This window comes from Protopterus annectens, chromosome 2.part0 (assembly GCF_019279795.1).
Source record: "Protopterus annectens isolate FY-2018-M chromosome 2.part0, PAN1.0, whole genome shotgun sequence".
Lineage (NCBI taxonomy): Eukaryota > Metazoa > Chordata > Ceratodontiformes > Protopteridae > Protopterus > Protopterus annectens.
Window position 1 is genome coordinate 83,475,869 of NC_056728.1, and position 18,670 is coordinate 83,494,538.

The 18,670-nt window shown below is 40.1% G+C and overlaps 1 protein-coding gene across 1 annotated transcript in view; it reads right to left on the reverse strand.

Annotated features, from left to right (window-relative positions):
* GLI2 (GLI family zinc finger 2) overlaps positions 1–18,670 on the reverse strand; it is a 1,134,260-nt gene that overhangs the window by 155,791 nt on the left and 959,799 nt on the right. The window contains exon 6 of the mRNA XM_044060570.1: positions 2,410–2,611. Coding sequence (XP_043916505.1) covers positions 2,410–2,611 — 202 coding nt within the window. The remainder of the gene's footprint in view (positions 1–2,409; positions 2,612–18,670) is intronic.

The following is an 18,670-nucleotide window of genomic DNA, read 5'->3' on the forward strand; positions in this document are numbered from 1 at the left end:
GATTTCAGAGACCTGAGCACAATCCCATAAAAAAAAAGAAAAAAAATTCCATCATCCTGGAATGTGTCCCTAAAAGAAATTTCTTTGAAAGGAGTACCAGGACTGTCAGACTCCTCTTCCTCTGACCCATACTCCAAAGGAGAAGGAATTTGGGAAGAGAAGGCAAGGGATTCCTCATCAAAATCCAACTCATCCTCAGAGGAATCTTGTTTCCTGGGTCTTTTAAGTGGAGTAGAGAATGAAGGGAAGCTAGAACAGAAGCCTCCTGAGGAGGTTTCAGTGCCATCAAAGCAGTAAACAAACCCTAAGTGAAGGCTTGCCACTCAGTCTGTGGATCTCTAGGAACAGAAAAACATGCTTAGTTTTTTGTTTCTTCTTTAATGGGACATCTGCCTGGTAAAATGTAGAAGGCTCAGACCCAGGACGGCATTCAATAATAGTAGAAAGAACTTCTTCCCTAAATAAAATCTGAGGAGCACCCTTAGTCCCCACGGAAATAATCAACCTTGGTTCCCCCAGAGCATCCGAAATGGATGTCTGCAAACCCTCACTGGATGTGCTGAAAGCCGGATCCCCAATGGCCGCCAACCTAGTTGCAGCATATGAGTCCAACAACAAAGCCAGGTGAACCTTCAAGTTCTCATTCACCTCGGGAGAAACATCCAGTGGAGGCTGGACAGTGGAAGATTCCAGTCTAGGTTTCTTCACCGTCTTCTTCTTCTCTGAAAGCTGACCCTTGAGACAGGAAGTTCCTTCCACAGTATCTTTAGTAAGAAGCTTAAGTCACTGATTCCTAGATACAATGGGAAGAAAGCCTACTATGCAGAGTCTTTGGTATGAAAGCCTGACAAACAGAACAGGTTGTATGGTGGTGAGAGGTGCCTAGGCAAAATAAACACTGTTCGTGGTGGTCTTTACAGGGAACCTGTTACCTGCACTTGCATTTACCCTTCCTGGATGACATGAAGCTCCAGAAGCAACTAAAAGTCAAGAAAAAAACAGAACCCAACAGGGCACTTATCTGCAATGGCTCACAGATTAGCAAACAGGATATAGAAGTTCAGACTGATGATCAAGAGATGCATTCGGACTGACAGCAAAGAAGTTCTGAGGATGACACGTCTGGATGTCACCTTCATGCATGCCCTACACTACACAAGGAGCATATGCATGACATATGGCTTACCTTAAAGCAACAGTAGGCTTTTGTATACTGGCAGGATGTTGGGCTACCCAAGGCAGGCAATCCCAGATGTTACAAATACTTCAACCAGTGAATGGAAGGACATACATTTCTACAGCTTAACAGTGGGTTTAAAAGTTCATCCTTTTACTGCTTTCCTTCCATACTAGTGTTTGCATGTTTGCGTGTCAGACATTACTATGCCACCATTTTATCCTGCAGCTGTTCTACATAGACACATATACAGCAGATGTAGCATAAAGTCTTTTTAAGCACCGCACTCCAACATTATCCTTGAGTCCCTTCTTTAGTTCTCATAAACCTTTTCTATCCTGCCTGACTTTCCTCTTTTATAACCAGAAAGTGCTGGCGATATCAGAGATTTTCATATCATCTGAAAGACCCATTCCCTCTGATTTACAACATATTAGACAAGAAATCAAAATCAAGTTAACCAACAGCCTCCATTTTCCTCTCCTTAACCATAACTGCACTTCATCTGTCCATGCATTCTGGAATCCACCATCTTAAGTTTTAATTATCAAATACCTTAGTACTCCTTTTTCACATTTAGGATAAAATAAACAAAAAAATTGGTCATACATTTTCTGATCAATCCTTTTACATCATCAAATGTGCTCTTGCGCTCTTACCTCCTTGGCTTCAAATCTTGCTTTCTGTGACCACTCTGATCTAACCCCCTTCTCTGGGGCTGAAGTAATACACTCTTTTAGTCTGTCTTCATATGACTGGTGATACAGACCATGCACCATTTTTATACTGCTCTTCCCAGGTACATACTTAAAATAAATTTATCAGAATATTTTTGCAGTACCCACTTATGACACTATAAAATGAAGACTACAGATTCAGAGACAGAACGTCTGAAATGATGAAATCATCAATATTCAGAGGCAAAAACATCACACACAGAAGTTTAAAAGCTATTTACATTTGTTCCTCTGAGTTCTCCCTCTTCTAGGAATACATTTGAATAAATTAAAAAAAAACATAATAAGTGCAACAAATTAAATGTTAAAAATTAAAGAAAAAAATACTTCCCAAGTATCACAGTAGTAAGCTTTTGCAAAATGGACATTTTTATTGAAAAATGGCCTCACTGGTATGGCCATGCCTTACTTTAGCTAAGCATTTTGATAGGAGGAACAGAAGAACCAGACTTAATAAAAGCAGGTCTATCTATTTTCCCTTTTGAAATACTGCACCTGATTGCACCAGCAGATAAGTGTCCATACGAGCCGCTGCCTGCAGAACTGCTTCTAGAATTATTAATATATGCCACAAGAGAGTTTGGAGAGGTTCTGATCATCGTTTGTAGGTCAATGCTGGCATCAGAGAGGGGAGAAATGGAGAGGGCTCGTTTTCGGCTTAACCTGGGGGTGACCCTTGGACTTGAAAATCGCGACACTACAAAAAAATAAAAAATGAGTTGCACTTTACAAAATAAGCATAAAGAGTATAATGTGACTATAGCAATATAAATAAATAAATAAATCGGTACACTCTGGAAGACAAGAGAATCAATTTTTACATACTTCCTCTCAGTCCTAGTATGTTATTTAACATCTTCTATGAATTAAAGTTAACTCAAAATCTGTTTCAAATATCTCTAGTTTAAAGGGACTTTTCCAGTCATTTAGATGCTTCAGAAATAAAAAAATGAGTTGTATCAGACCCGGGAATTACAATTAAAATGTGGTTCCTGAGAATGGTTTATAATGGCGTTAGTGTACAACTTGCACTTCTGATCTATACCACACACATAATGATGAGTTTTGTCCAGTAACATGCAGTAATTATATGATAAGAATCTAGTTTCAGTAAGATGAGCTTATCACTCAAGTGACTGAGATTCAGAAACCTAACTAGTGAAAAAGTACAGTTTTGTACCTACCATAAATGTAGATGTTCAAGTGTTCACCCTGCTGCAGTCATCACACTTGGGTTATTCTGCCATCAGGCGGTCCCGCAGTTGCCTCGAATTCCAAAGTCTTGGTCCGGCGTCGGTTGCTGTTGCTTCTTCCCTGACGTCAGTGCGCCAGGGGTATATAAGAGGCATCCAACGCCATTTTCTTCAGTTTTTCTTGCCCCAGATGTCAGGTGCCCCCAAAAGGTAGGCAAAAAATATATATATATATATATATATATATATATATATATATATATATATATATATACATATGGCTATATAAAAATAAAATAAAACCCTTAGGTACAAGCAAATACACCACAGAGGTAGAATAGGATAAAGTGGTAGAGATAAGTTCAGCTAGTTCAGAGGGGACGGAGGGTAACCTGGACTGCAGCAGGGTGAACACTCGAACATCTACATTTATGGTAGGTACAAAACTGTACTATGTTCATCATGTTACCCTGCTGCAGTCATCACACTTAGATTGAATCCCAAAGCTAAGGAGGGGAGGTGGAGTCAAACAGGGTTAGAAGAAGCTAGTAGGCCCTGCAAAACTGCAGTGGCAAAACCAGCTCTAGTCTTAGAGTAAAGAGGTAAGTGATAGTGTCTGGTGAAGGTGTGCACTGAACTCCAAGTAGCAGCTTACAGAATATCCTTGGTTGGCACTCCACTAAGAAAGGCTGCTGATGTAGCTGTAGCCCTGGTGGAGTGGGACCTAATGTTAGCAGGTACTGGTTTCCCATGTGTGTAGCAGAAACATATGCAATGTCCTATCCATTTAGAAATGGTCTGTTTTGAGATAGCTTTTCCTTGTGACCCTGTAGCATAGGCTACAAAGAGCTGGTCAGTTTTTCTGAAAGCCTTAGTTTTATCCAAGTAGTAATGTAATTGCCTGTGAATGTCCAAAGAGTGCAGGAGTCTTCCTCCTTTGTTCTGGGGATTTGGGAAGAAGGTAGGCAAGTGAATGGTTTGGTTTAGGGCCACACTGGATACCACCTTTGGCATAAAGGAAGGATTAGTTCGTAGAGAAAGTCTGTCTTGATGAAAAATGAGGAAAGGTTCCACTGCCATTAGTGCCTGTAGCTCTGAGACTCATCTAGCTGAGGTTATTGCTAGTAGTAGGGCAGTTTTCCATGAAAGAAATTTTAAATCCGCTGAAAAAGCTGGTTCAAAGGGCGGCAGTGTAAGCTTTTCCAGGACAAAGTTGAGATCCCAAGTAGGTGCTGGAGCACTCCTTGGTGGTCTTAAGTTCTTAGCCCCTCTGAGGTACTGTCTTAGGAGTGGATGTGAAAATAAAGGAGGATCCATGCTGTAATGAGCTGAAATTGCTGAGGCGTGGATCTTAATAGATGAAAAGGAAAGTCCTTTGTGTAACATCTCAGTTAAATATTGTAGAATCTGAGGAATGTTTGGCTCCAGGGGATTTAGGCCGTTAGCCTGGTTCCAGGCGCAAAATCTTTTCCATTTGTCTGAATAGGTTTTCCTGGTGCTGGGCCTCCTGGCCTCCAGAATGACATCCATAACAGCTTTGGATAAAGGTGTTGGTTGGTTGTTTATGTAATTTGCCATGCAGCCAGGTTTAAAGTCTTGAGCTGGCTGTGTAGAATCAGATTGTCTCGCTGGGTGAGCAGGTGAGGAATTTGTGGTAAAATCCATGGTGGGCCCTGGGCCATGTTTCTTAAAATTGGATACCGATGTTGGCGTGGCCAGTCTGGTGCAACGAGAATCATTTGTGGCCTCTCTAATCTGACTTTCAGCAGTACCTTTGCTAGAAGAGGCAGTGGAAGGAAGGCATACACTGTTAATGTTTTCCAACTGAATGAGAGGGCGTCCACTTTCCAAGCTAGTGGATGGAAGGTCCTTGTGCAAAATTTTTGAAGTTGGTGGTTGTGGGGGCTTGCAAACAGATCTATGTCTGGGCGTCTCCATTTTTGAGCTATCATTGCAAATACTTGTGGATCTAGTTTCTATTTGTGTGGATCTGTGACGTTTCTGCTTAGGTCGTCTGCCAATGTGTTTTTCTTTCCTGGCAGGAATTGTGCTTGTAATTGAACCTGGTAAGACAGTGCAGTGTTCCACAAGGTCATTGCTTGCCTGCATAGAGGGTAGGAATGTGTGCCCCCTTGCTTGTTTATGTACCACATAACTGTGCTGTTGTCTGTCCTTATTAGTAGTTGTCCTGGGTGTAGAAGGTCCTTGAAAGTTGTTAGGGCATTCTGCACTGCTAGCATTTCTTTTTGACTGATATGCAGGTGTCTCTGATCTGTAGTCCATTTGCCCTGAATGCACTGTCCTGCCATGTGTGCTCCCCAGGCGTAGTCCGATGCATCCGTTGTCATAGTTTGCCTGGCTGTGGGTAAGGTGAAAGACTGACCCTTGTTGAGGTGACATGCCTGTGCCCACCATAGAAACTCCTATTAAAGGCAGGGAATGAGTGGAATCATTGCTTCCAAGCTGTGGCTGTGCTGAGTCCATACACTTTTCAGGTACCACTGTAATTTTCTCATATGCAGTTTTGCAAATGGTATTAGTAGTATGCAAGATGCCATGAATCCCAAGGTCTGCAGAATTTTTCTTGCAGGGAGTTGGGTCTTTGTTGCCATTATTTTGAAATATTGAAACAGCTGTCATTGTTTGTCTGGTGTGAGATAAGCCATCTGGGCCGTTGTATTCAAGCTGGCACCCAAGAATATTATGTTTTGTGAGGGCACTAGTTTTGATTTCTTTTCATTTACTGTGTACCCTGGGCAACTTAGAAGGTGTTTGACAAATGCCAGATGCTGTAAAAGAATGTCCCTGCTTTCTGCTTGAATAAGACAGTCATCCAGGTATGGGTATATTTGAATTCCTCTTTGTCTGCAGTATGCAATTACTGGTGCCAGGCATTTTGTGAAGACCCTGGGTGCAGGAGATAAGCTAAAGGGCAGTGCAGAGAATTGATAATGCATTGAACCTGCAATGAAGCGGAGGTATCTTCTGCAATTTTGTCTGATAGGGACATGCAGGTATGCCTCCTTGAGGTCCAAAGTGACTAGCCAAGCATTCTTACCCAGCTTGGGAAGAAGCTGCTGTAGTGTTAGCATCTTGAATTTTGGCACTTGCAGGTAGGTGTTCAGAATTGAAAGATCCAGAATGGGTCTCCATGCATTGTCCTTTCTTGGAACTAGGAAGAGTCTTGAGTAAAATCCTTGTCCTTGCTCCTGTGTAGGTACCTGTTGAATGGCTCTCATGTTCATGAGGGCTGTAATTTGTTTTTGTGCCTCTGCCCATTGATTTGGTGGCAGGTTTGGCAATCCTTTGATCGTTGGTAAGGTATGAAAGTGGAATCTGCATCCTTGAGAGACAATGTTTAGAACCCATTTGTCTTTTGTGATGATGTGCCAGTTGTCTGCAAAAAATACTAGTTTTCCTCCCAAGGGTGTTGCCAGGAGAGATTTACTTGGTAGTTTGAGGATAGAGTCATTGTGTCTGCCTTCTGCTAGCTTGGGGCGTGTCTTCTCCTCCTTTCTGGGTAGCAGAACCCCATTGGCGAGGTTTGTAAGGGCCCTGTGACTGACCTCTGCTCCTTGGGCATCTGTATTTGCCCCTCTGTGATCTGTCTGAAGCTGGAAAAGACCAAATTTTGTTGGCCAATTTCTGCTGAAGCGAGGGGGTTGTACCTGCAAGAAATCCTTGACCGTTTGCATAGATTTAGCCGTATCCTCCATTTTCTTTAAAACCTCTTCTGCTTTGACACCAAATAATACATCTTGTTGTAAAGGTGCATCTTATAATTTTGCTTTAACGTGGTCAGGGAGGGTTTTCTCTTTTAACCAAGCATGTCTACGAATGACAGAGCCAGTAACAGCTGCTCTACAGCATGCTTCCAATGAATCAAATCCGCATTGTAAAGTATGCTTGCCCACCTGTTCATCTGCATGCAACAGATCCTGCATTTCCTTGAATTCAGGCTGTTCTGAATGTGTGCTCATTTTTTGTTTTAACTGAGACTTCAGGAATTGTTGATATTTCAACATGTGAAACTGGCAATTTAATGCTCTCATAGCCAGAGTTGCAGAGGTGTATATTTTCTTTCCCCATCTATCTAGGGCTCTGGAATCTCTTTCAGAGGGCACAGGATTTTTAGCCATAGAAGCTTTTGCTCCCTTAGGACCCTGGGATATGGTTTCTGGGTCAGCTATAGGGCTTTTATAAAGGAATTTGTGTGAGTCAGGTACTCTGTAGTATCTGTCTGGTTTGGCTGGAGCAGGAGGTAGAAAGTCTGGATTTAAACTAGACTCCAAGTGGACATCATCCACAATATCTAAAACAGGAGGGATAGCAAGAGGTCTGTGCTGGGGTAATAAAAGGAACTCTCAGAACCTTTTCTTAGAATCTGAGTAATCCTGGCCTTCCCAGTGGAAATGTTCCCTCATGGTATGTAATGTTTCCCCAAAGGAGTAGTCTTCAGGGGGAGATGTTGAGGGAGTAGAGTCTTCAGCATCAGAATCCTCATAAGGTGGAAATGTGTAATCCTGTTCCTCAGAAGAATCTGAGGAGACAGAAACCTGGTCAGAGGATGCATAATCCTCCTCTTGTCTTCGTCTTTTATCAGGAGGGGGATGGGAACCCCTGATAAGGGTAATTAAATCTTCAGCCATCTTAAGCACCTGTTTCTTAGGCATGGGGCCTTGACCTGTAGACTGATGAACAGTTTTCTTAGGCTTTAAAGGAGTTTTAAGCTTAGCATAAGATTTAATGGTGAGTGTAGTCGGTCTGAAGACACCTTCTGCAACCGAAGGTGTTTCCTCTGCACCGGTGTCTAATTCTGCTCCGGTGTTGGTAGATGGCTGCATCGGCCTAGTAGACTCTGCTTGGGAGTCGGCAGCTGTCTGGGGTTCCAGCTCTGCGGTTGTCAGGGGTTGCATAGGCGCCTCACTGAAAACCGGAGAACCAGCGACAGGCCCAGCTGAGGCCTCGGGGTCTGGCTTATTCCTAGGCTGCCTGTCCTTATCCTTGCATTTTTTATAAATAGCGGTCGGCTGCTCCGACGGCATGATATAATTAAATTTCCTACCAAAATAATGCCGTGCGAAGTCAAAACGGCGTTTATTAAACCTAGCACAAAACCGACAACCTGTGACGTCGTGGTCTGGGCCTAGGCAAGGAATACAATAGGAATGGAAGTCCTTATGAGGTATTTGCTTCCCACAAGAAATGCAATTGTTAACTTTTTCTGACATCGGACTGAGGCAAGAAAATGTTCCCCAATGGGGTACTTAGCTTTATTGAAGACTTCGGACTGAAATTCAAATTGAAAATCTCAGGTGTCGGCCGACCGGCACTTGCGAACTGCTTCTGCTTCAGGCACCGCGCGGCAAGAAAGACTGGAGAAATTGGCGTCGGATGCCTATTATATACCCCTGGGGCACTGACGTCAGGGAAGAAGCGACAGCAACCGACACCGGACCAAGACTTTGGAATTTGGGCCGACTGCAGGACCGCCTGACGGCAGGATAACCCAAGTGTGACGACTGCAGCAGGGCAACACGATGAACATCAGCAAATGAGGAACAGATCCCATCTGGGTCCACCCAGGGGAGAAATACTCTTCCCTGTCTTATAATGCCCTCCTGATAATAAACTCTGGTTTTCTTCTTATTTCAGCAGGAACAAGTATATTTTTGTTGATTTTTTTTTTCTCTCTTTTCAGACTCCTGCTGAAATATTTAAAGAAAGATAATTTTTTTTATATGTAACATTGTAAAGTATGCAAGCTGTTACATCAGCTATTTTTCAAGAGACCATTTGAGCTGATGTGCACTTTTAATCTTACATTTGTACAAAGGAAAAAAAAAAACACAACAGACTACAATAATCTCATGAAAACCTGTCCATATAACTCTTTACACTGTGACATGAATAGTAAGCCTAAATGAGGCGGTTGTTTAATTCTTACATGGAACAATCGTTGGAGAGTAGAGAATATGGTGAAACCTGTTAACACAGAGAAGGATTTTTCTTGGAGTATGCGCAAAAGCATGCTGACATTAGTCTGTCGATGTTAGTTTGTAAACATTAGCAACACCGATGTTGCATCACTTCAATTTTTGCCACTATATCCATAGATAGATATATGTAGGGAATATACTGGAAATTTGACTGTCACTTATTTGAAATTGCAATACTTCTAACAGCAAATGCATTGAACCCTAACTACTAATCAAAAATGCATAAAAAATATAAATAAACAATATTTTTGCAGGGGGGCACCCCACACCCTCTATTTTAATATACTAACTCCAACAGCAGTGGTGAAAAGGAAAAAAATCCACAACCCACTATGTGCTATCTTGTACAATCTACCAACAGCTCCGGAATCCCATATAAGTGTAAGTGAATTTAAAATAAAGATTCACTTACATTTGTCCAAAACAAAAAAGGGAATGCACAATACCAAGCACTGGCACAAATCAGTGAATTAAGCATCATCAATTTAACACAGCAAAACAGATATTCGACTATGTGCATTTCAACAATATGAATAGAACTCATTGCCCCCCCCCGGGTGTGTGTGTGTGTGTGTGTGTGTGTGTGTGTGTGTACACATATATACATATATACGTATATATATATCTATATATATATATATATATATATATATATATATATACGTATACACACACACACATATATATATATATATATATATATATATTATACACACACACATATATATATATATATATATATATATATATATATATATATATATATATATATATATATATGTGTGTGTGTGTGTGTGTATGTATATATATATATATATATATATATATATATATATATATATACACACACACACACACACACACACACACACACACACACACACACACACACACACACACACAGACATATCCATCAAATTAAGTAGGTTTATTTCTGAGGAGCAATGCACAGATTTAAGAAATAACACAGTATTCATTACTTCAGTTTCCATATATAACATAAGAACATTTCATCTCACTTAGGTCAAAGCAAAATGACACTTACAACATCTATTCCCTTTAAACAAGTACGTTTTTGCACCCAAGTTCATAATACTGCCAATGAGAGAGAGAGAGAGAAAGAGAGAAAGTTTTATACACACACACACACACACACACACACACACACACACACACACACACACACATGGAGAGCAATGAGGAAAAAGTGAAACATCGGGCTAGTTGAGGAGATAACAGCTCCTTGGGAATATTTAATGAATCTTTACAATCTGAAATGTTTTTAACACTTCAGTTTAAAAGTATGCAGAGAATGTGAATGTTGGCTTCATGACAGCAAATAATGGAAGCAAGAACTCCTCTTGGAGGGACGGTTAACAGTACTACTGAACAGGTTCCTCAATATGGGCCAGTACTAAAGGTGAGCACACCTTGGCAATGCCTGTCTGACAATATAAAGATTATAACTTGGAAAACCATATATGCAGAATGCCACCTAATCCAACTAGCATGATTTGAAGACCGATATTGAAAAAATGCCTATTCACATTGTCTCCAGAGTAACATAAATATTTAAACATTAATTCACCGTGCTATACTTTTTGTGACAATGCTGAAAGAAATGGAAGAAATTATGATGCCATACAATGGGCATATACAACAAAGTGAGAAGAAGCCTTGGCTAAAAAGTAGAATCTCAGTAGAAGGACAGCCCCATTATGCTATTCTACTGTACAGCAAATTAGCAAATCATACCGATTACTTAGGGTAATGGATGGATGGTTATTACTGAAACAATATGACTTCCAAAAATATAGGAGGCCAAGGACTGTGAGGAGGACAGAGTCCCTAATGGTGCTGAAGGCATAGATCACTCTGCAAGACACTATAAGAAACCAAATAAAGGGTGAGGACTTCAGGCCTTTCCTGGCAGCTCAGGAACTTTAGGCCAACTATTGTTCTTTGCTGCTATTGCGTTGTTATTCATTGCTGCCACTTTTTAAGGCAGTATTGCACTTCTGTTAATATTATTTTAAGTAATTTTGCACTGCTGTCAACTTCTGATACTGGGTAGATATACAAATATACAAATCAAATTAACTTATTATCTCAGTTATTGGCTGCACTTTTTAATCACTAGTTTTGCTGCGTTGCAGTTTCCTACTACTTGCTCTACAGTAGCAGTATGTAAAGTTACTGCTCTACAGTACTGCACTAGAGACTATTGGATTACTCTATCTGACATACTCTTGCCTCTTGTGCTGACTGCTCCACTGTTACTACATTATCACTGTTTGCTCTACAGTTTCTGCTTTTGGAACTATTCTGATAGACTGTCAACAGCTGCTCTAAAGATGGTGTACTCAAAGCCACTGCGTTATATTATCTGCTACTCTTTGCTGCTGCTAGTTAGGTAGATATCAAGTTAACCTTTTATTTCAGTTATTGATCACACTTGATTACACTTTTGCTCATTGCTCTGATTGTCCCATTCTTACTGAAATTAAAGCTCAAAGTTACCAAACTTAAAAATGCAGGGTAAGAATATTTGATTTAAATTTGGCACTTGTCACTTGTTACTTTTATTGCTGCCACAGTTACATTTTTCCACTTGTTAATACTAATAATATTGAAATGGCCACGGTGGTGCAGCGGTAGCATTGTTGCCTCACAGCAAGAGGTTCTCCTGTTCGATTCTCGGCTGGAGCGCCTTCTGTGTGGAGTCTGCATGTCCTTCCCGCAGTCGAGTGGTGTTCGAAAGACATGCGTAGAATGGGCCTGCCTTCATTGAAGGTTGGGCATCGAGCTGGCACCTCGGCACTGTAAAAATCTACTGCCAATCATTAGCAGACCGGACTTCCACTGTGGCGACCCCTAACCGGGAGAAGCTGAAAGAAGAACAACATGGAGCACCATGATTACTCTCTAAAATTGATAAAAAAGAGAAACCTGTTATGCACTACTGTAGAGTGAGACTCAAACATAACAGTTCTTTCAGAGGTATGTAACAATTATTACACACACCCTCTAAGTGCTGTGACAGAAGGGTATAAGGGAAGGGACATTTCTTCGGTCTCTGAATATCTTTCCTCCTATGTCCATGGAAGTTTCAGACATTAGTCTGTAAGCAACTTATTTTAATAAGGGTAGTAGTTAAAAACTGAGCCTGACTTTTTCCTTACTTGCTGTCTATGCAACATCACTTGCTAGGTGCTTTACTGATTTTCAACACTTGTAAGACATATCATGTTTTTTTTTTCACTTTTTCTTTTGTAACTGATAGTACGAGGAGTATATATAACACTCCATGCACCACCAAGAGTTGTGGTCAGTTCTCACCAGCCAGAACTAGTTATTATATGTTCTTGACACTGTTGCCAAGATTCACCTCTTGAGCTTCACTCTCGAGATGAATTGCTTGGTATCTATGTCTTCTACACATAACATGGTTACAATTGGAGACCAGGTCATAGCCCTCTACTTTATTATTACTTATTGTGTCAAGAGTTTCTGTCTGTTGTAGCCAAAGTCACATCCTGTATTCTTGTGTTCTTTAAACACATCCCATATCATCACCAATTTCTAGTCAAATCCATTATACCTTTCTGTCTTATACCAAGAGTAAGGAATTACACTATCATTCAACTGCAGTGGTCGTTACTGAATCTCATAGCTCTTACCTGCTTTACACCCAACTGCTTATCTACGTTAACATTTTCTGGCCTACCTAGTCCCTCCCCTCCATTGTTTTTTTTTTTTTTTTTTGAATTTCAATGTACTAATCGCATGATCTATTATCTATCTGACAAACTCACTAATATGCATCTTCAAATGCTCAGTGTTCAACATCTACTAATGCATTAATAACATTTATGCTTTAATAATTGCCTTTATTTTATATGGATGTAGGCTAATCAGCAATCATATGTTTAATTGTTAATGTATATTATTTAATGTCTGTTTATGTGTATAACAGAATGTCAGTTTAAAAATGTTTGTAATATGTTGAAAGCTTTTTTCCCTGGGCATTTGCTGAAAATGATTTTTTGACTAAGCCCAGTCAAGCAAACCCTGTAAACAAAACAAAAATAAATAAAAAAATAAATCGAATCATAATTGCCCCTTTTCTGAATAGCCCGACAACGCTAGGTATATTGAGACAGTGCAGTAACTGCCTAATGCGTACTTAAACTCCTTTATTTTTACCGCGCAGTGAGTCACTGTATGAGAGGTGTAATTGTGAAAGGTGAAATTCTTGAACTCTTAAGCTACTCTTTCTCCTTAAAACCCATTCAAGAAGCACAACACATGCACAAACACACACACTGTAGACTATCTCCACTGTATCACATACCTCTAAGATTCACAAGGATTTAGACTCCAAGAAATTACTGTCAGGCATACAGACACCATACTAACCACAACAGGATAAGAAAAACTGATGACTAGCTGTCTTTCTGAGGCCACAATCTGGGAGATAAGAGGAGCTCTTAGATCCTCTATTTTGACAGATATGATTATGGCCTGATAATGGCCTATGATGGAGTGAATGACCTTAGGCACTTTTCCCACAGGGACAGTCAGAAGGTTATAGTTAATTTTTCTATGCTACGTGTCTGAGGTAGACATGATAATAGTTCCGAGTATCTTACTGCTATTACAAAAAATGATGCTAAGATTCAAAGAACAGTTAATTGACTTTAATAATTGGCTATGTAGCTAGTGTTACCGATTATTCACAATGTGTCAGTTTGGGAACAGATAGCTAGCAGGCATTCACAGTTCTGTTAGTAAACTAAAAAGAACATGTGACCATGCAGCCCTAACCAAAAGACCAAATCAAAACACATACTGGCTCATGTAGTGCCGTACAGACAAACAGGGACCCAAACACAGGAAATCTCTACATAATCCAATAACAACAAAAAAAACACCTCCAATGTACAAAGTTCCAAATACAGTCCACATAAAGGAAGTGTTTGAACACCGCAGATGTAAGGGAAACAAATTTATTTTACAACAAATGAAAGAAAAATGAAAATGGTTAAGCGCTTTCATCCTATATGTGGAGGACAAAGGGATATAAGGTTTAGCTAAATGCAGAAGAAGAGATGTTATATGGACCAAAAGAGGGTCACCAACATGATTTTGGGACAGTCTCATTCTATCTTGAACAAGAACCATGGTATGAGAAGAAGGGGAGGGAAGCCATAAAAAAATCCCCTTCCAGGTAAAAAGATACGGGATCCACCTTCCATGCCAGAGGATATGGGACTCTAGTGCAAAAGCAGGAATTTGTTCAGAGGGAAAGCAAAAAAGATCTACCAGAGGAGTACCCAACTGGTGGACAATGTCACGAAACAAATGTCTGTGAAGCATCTACTCGTGAGTCTGCATTATGGACTTGCTCATAAAATCTACCACAATGTTCTGATCTAAATGAATATAAACAGCCTGAACAGACAACTGATACTGGACAGCTGAGTATTTAAGGTCAAGGAGAGTTAGATTTTTTATAACTTAAAAATGTAGACACAGGCCACAATAAGAGACCACATATATGAATCCTTTTAGTCTTTTAGTCAGGAATCTCTGAGGTCTCACAAGTTGAATGATATGTTTTGACAAACATATGATAAAAAGGATATTATGTTCAATGATGGGTCTGATAAGTGATGAGTAAAGGGGAAGTAAGAAGGAGATGCTTTTGGAAATGGGTTGAACCTGATAGAAGAATTTCCAAAGTACTGAACAGACACGGTGCTCAAAAGGTAAGGAATTATCAGTACAAGTGCCTAGGTCTGGTCTATATTAGAACATCGACTTTTTAAAATGTCGAATGTTCTAATATCGACCCCTATTCAGCGAATGTGGACAATATCGAACATGCAGAACAGCAAATTTTTTTCCCAGGGAAAAAATGTGCTGTTCCGACACACATAAACACAACACAAGCACACCAAACAAACAGCAATCCACACACATACACCTAAAATCCTACATCTAACCCTACACTAAACTGTACATACACCACTAGCTATCCACTTACCTTAACCCAAACCCTAACCCTAAGGTCCGTCACTATCAGACCCACACCTCACCTGCGCCCTAACCCTAACTCACCTACCCCACCCTAACCCTCACGTCCACACAATTGCACACTTACCTGATCCCGACCCGTAACTTTCATCCACAGTGATGAAAATAGTGAAGCCACAGGAACGGCCAATCGAATTCCTTCCCTAGGAAGAAATTCGGTGTTCTGCTGTTTCGCTATTTTCAGCGTTCATTGAATAGGGGTCAATATTAGGACATTCAAAGTTGTGAAACTTCAACGTTTTAATATAGACCCCCTAGGTCCACTAGAAAGTGTCTGACTCGAGGGCTCTGTCCCCTCTGTGGAACAATGTGGAAAGCTTTTTGTTTTACCAGAATGAGCTATACTGTGTTCTTCATCTTTAGTTTGAGACAATTTTCTTACAGTAATCATTAAGACAGTTTAAAACCATGTTGAATCATTTAAAAGTCAGTGGGGGGACAAATAACACCAAATTTACATTTAACTGCAAACTTAGATAACCTTAGGGCAGGACTGCTGGCTTGGAGGTCAGAGAAATAAATACTAAGCAGGATAGGTCCCATCACTGAGCCCTGTGGTACACCACTGGTAACTTTTGTGCATTTGCTTTCAAACGCAAGACCTGAATCTCTTAATTATGTGGTTTCTGTCAGGTAACCAGTTAGCTATCAAATGCTCAATATATAGATTTATATACAGATTTACAAAATCTTTAATTACTTATGCTTGGGAATGGTATCTAAGGACATAGCTAAGGCTAGATATAAAACTGATGAGGGTACAGGGTTAACAGATTGTCTGTATCCAGAAAAATGAGATCTGAGATAATACAGCCCTTAGTTTTGCATACAGAACTAATGACACTAATGGCTCTATAGTTACCAGTTTCTGTAAATGACTACCTTTTATAAAGGCATTACAATAGCCATTTTCCAGGCTTCAGGAATGTAACAAGTGGAGAGGATTAGATTAAAGAAATTAAAAAGGGGTTCAGCTAGGCCATACTTGTACTGATGATCAGACAACCTAGTTTATTATCAAAAACCATGAATTGGTAGCATAACTAACTGCCCTTGGCTGAAAGTGTTAGGGGGCATGACCAGCCATTCAATCAGTACTCACGTCTCTTTAAATGTTTACTGGTTTTAAAAGATTGTATTGCATTTGCAATCAAACCAGAACACAGTAGGGCTCTATGTATGGTCTAAGCTGTACCAACTGCTTGTTACATTTGTAACAAACATTTTACTACTGTATAAAAAAAGTTCTTTTTTTTTTAACCTGAGTACTGTAGTGTTCCAAGTGAGGTATAAACTGTTACACATGCATGCTAAATTTTTAAGTAAGCAGTTTGCTACAGTTTAAGAAAAGTCAAATAATTTGTTTTTTTAAAACTAAAAATGCGAGGAAAGGTGGGTCCATGGATCAGCACACTGTAACACAACCTGACTGGACCCTGAATTTCAGGATCCCCGGGTATTTTTTTTTTAAATTGCCCGTCATCTGGGAATGGGCCAGGGTTGGGACAGAGAAACAGGACCTGGTTAGCTGGTTGTATCTTCCAGCCACCAGAACATAGACTTTTTTGCTTTTCCTTTGAAAAGCTTGCGTAGGAGGGAGCAGGAGTGCATCTTTGCATCTGGCTTCCTGGCGCCAGTACAAGGAAGGAGAGGAACATTTTTTTTATTCCTCCCCAGGGCTGAGGGGTAGAGAGCAAGCCCGCAGAGTCAGTATAGGGCACTAGTTTATTCAGCTACACCTCTGCCATGGATGAAGTACTCTTAGCTTTGTTGGGGGGGGCTGAGGAGAGTTGTTCCACAGTTGTTATTACATAGGTGATGGGATTGTAGAGTGTGTTCAAGAGTTATAACTCTGGGTGATGCAAACATTTATACTGGAGTTTGGCAAAGATATTAGCTGATTCCTTTAGTTTATAGTGGTCAATATTATTGTGAACCATAGTTGATGATTGCTGACTGTTAGTTCTTAAGTTCCTGACAAAATACAAAAGATTTGTAGTTCTTTTAGGTTTTATTGGCTATTCTAAGTTAATATTCAGTTTGAGCTTCATAATGTAACTCAAGCTCTTTGCATGTTTGCTTAACTGTGCTCTTAAGGTGGACAGAATGGAGAGAATGTAGCCTCTTATAAGCAATTAAGTATTTTTTTCTCCTGTTAATTAATATTAACTAATATTAAAAATAACCTGAAGTCAGTTTATTAATATGTTTTTTTTTAATTCTCATTTTATTTGCTGTGGATAGAGACTGCTTTATCAATGCAACTATCTGAATGGGAGTAGAAGTCGGGGCATTGCTAGCAGTTTTAGCAAAAAGGGTCCATCAGAAAAGGATTACAGTAGAATTTATTTTGGACAGTAAGTAATTGAAAAAAGGTTTGCTTTTCAGAATTCCCTAGACATAAAGGAATTGGCAGGTAAATTAACACCAATCTTAAAGAAAAAGGTCAATGATTTATGTCTGATTTAATAAGGGAAGATGATAGACATGGAGGTATGGAAGAAGAGGCCATATTTGTAAGGACAAGATTAGTGCTATTCAGGCCCATAGAAGGTTAGTTAACCATTTGGGCAAGAAAGTTAGGATTTATAGTGTCAGGTAAGTATAGACATGGCAACTACTGGCAGTTTGGAACATCCATTTTTTGGCAGATAGTATAAGCTGTCCTTCTAGTTTACTGTTGCAGTATTCCTTACAATAGGGATCCCTTGCCTAAGGCAGACTGACATCTGGCCAGAATAATAAAGCCTTAGGTTGTAATAGGGATGTTGTACATCACATACATGCTCCCTGTGTATGGTGTAGGGCATAAAGATGACATACAGAAAGCATAAAGATGACATACAGAAAAAACATCCTCAGAACTTCTTTGCCACCAGTCCGAACACCATTTTGATTGTCAGTCTGAATGGTCTTTCATCTGCTGGTTGCCAAGCTGTTTTCAGATAAGTGGCCTGTTGGGGGTTTTCTTTTTATTTTACATTTTGCTGAATGTTGGTTTACATATCATCCAGAAAGGAGAAATGTCAGTGTGGGAGACGGATTCCCCATAAAGACCATCACAAGCAGGGTTTGTCTTGGTTAGGTGCTTCTCACAATCATATGTCTTGTTCTATTTGTCAGGCTTTTGTCCCAAAAACTTTGCATAGGCAGCTCTCCTCTTTTGCTTTTTACCTGGAGAGCCAGTGTCTATTGTTTGCTCAGAGTACTATGGCAGAAGTTTCTTGAACCAAAGACCAGTCATCTGTGAAGAAGAAGAAAAGAAAGTTTGGTCGGACTCTTCTGCTGTACCACCTCCACTGAACATCTGTCTTGAGGATGGTGAAAGACAGAGGATGACCCAGTTTTTTAGCTGGATTCCTCTGCTGCAACCACTTTGGAGGTTGGCATCGACAGGCCTTCTCACACGTCCACGGTGGCTCCAGAGACAACTGTTTCAGATATTCAGGGGGAACTGCAGCTGAT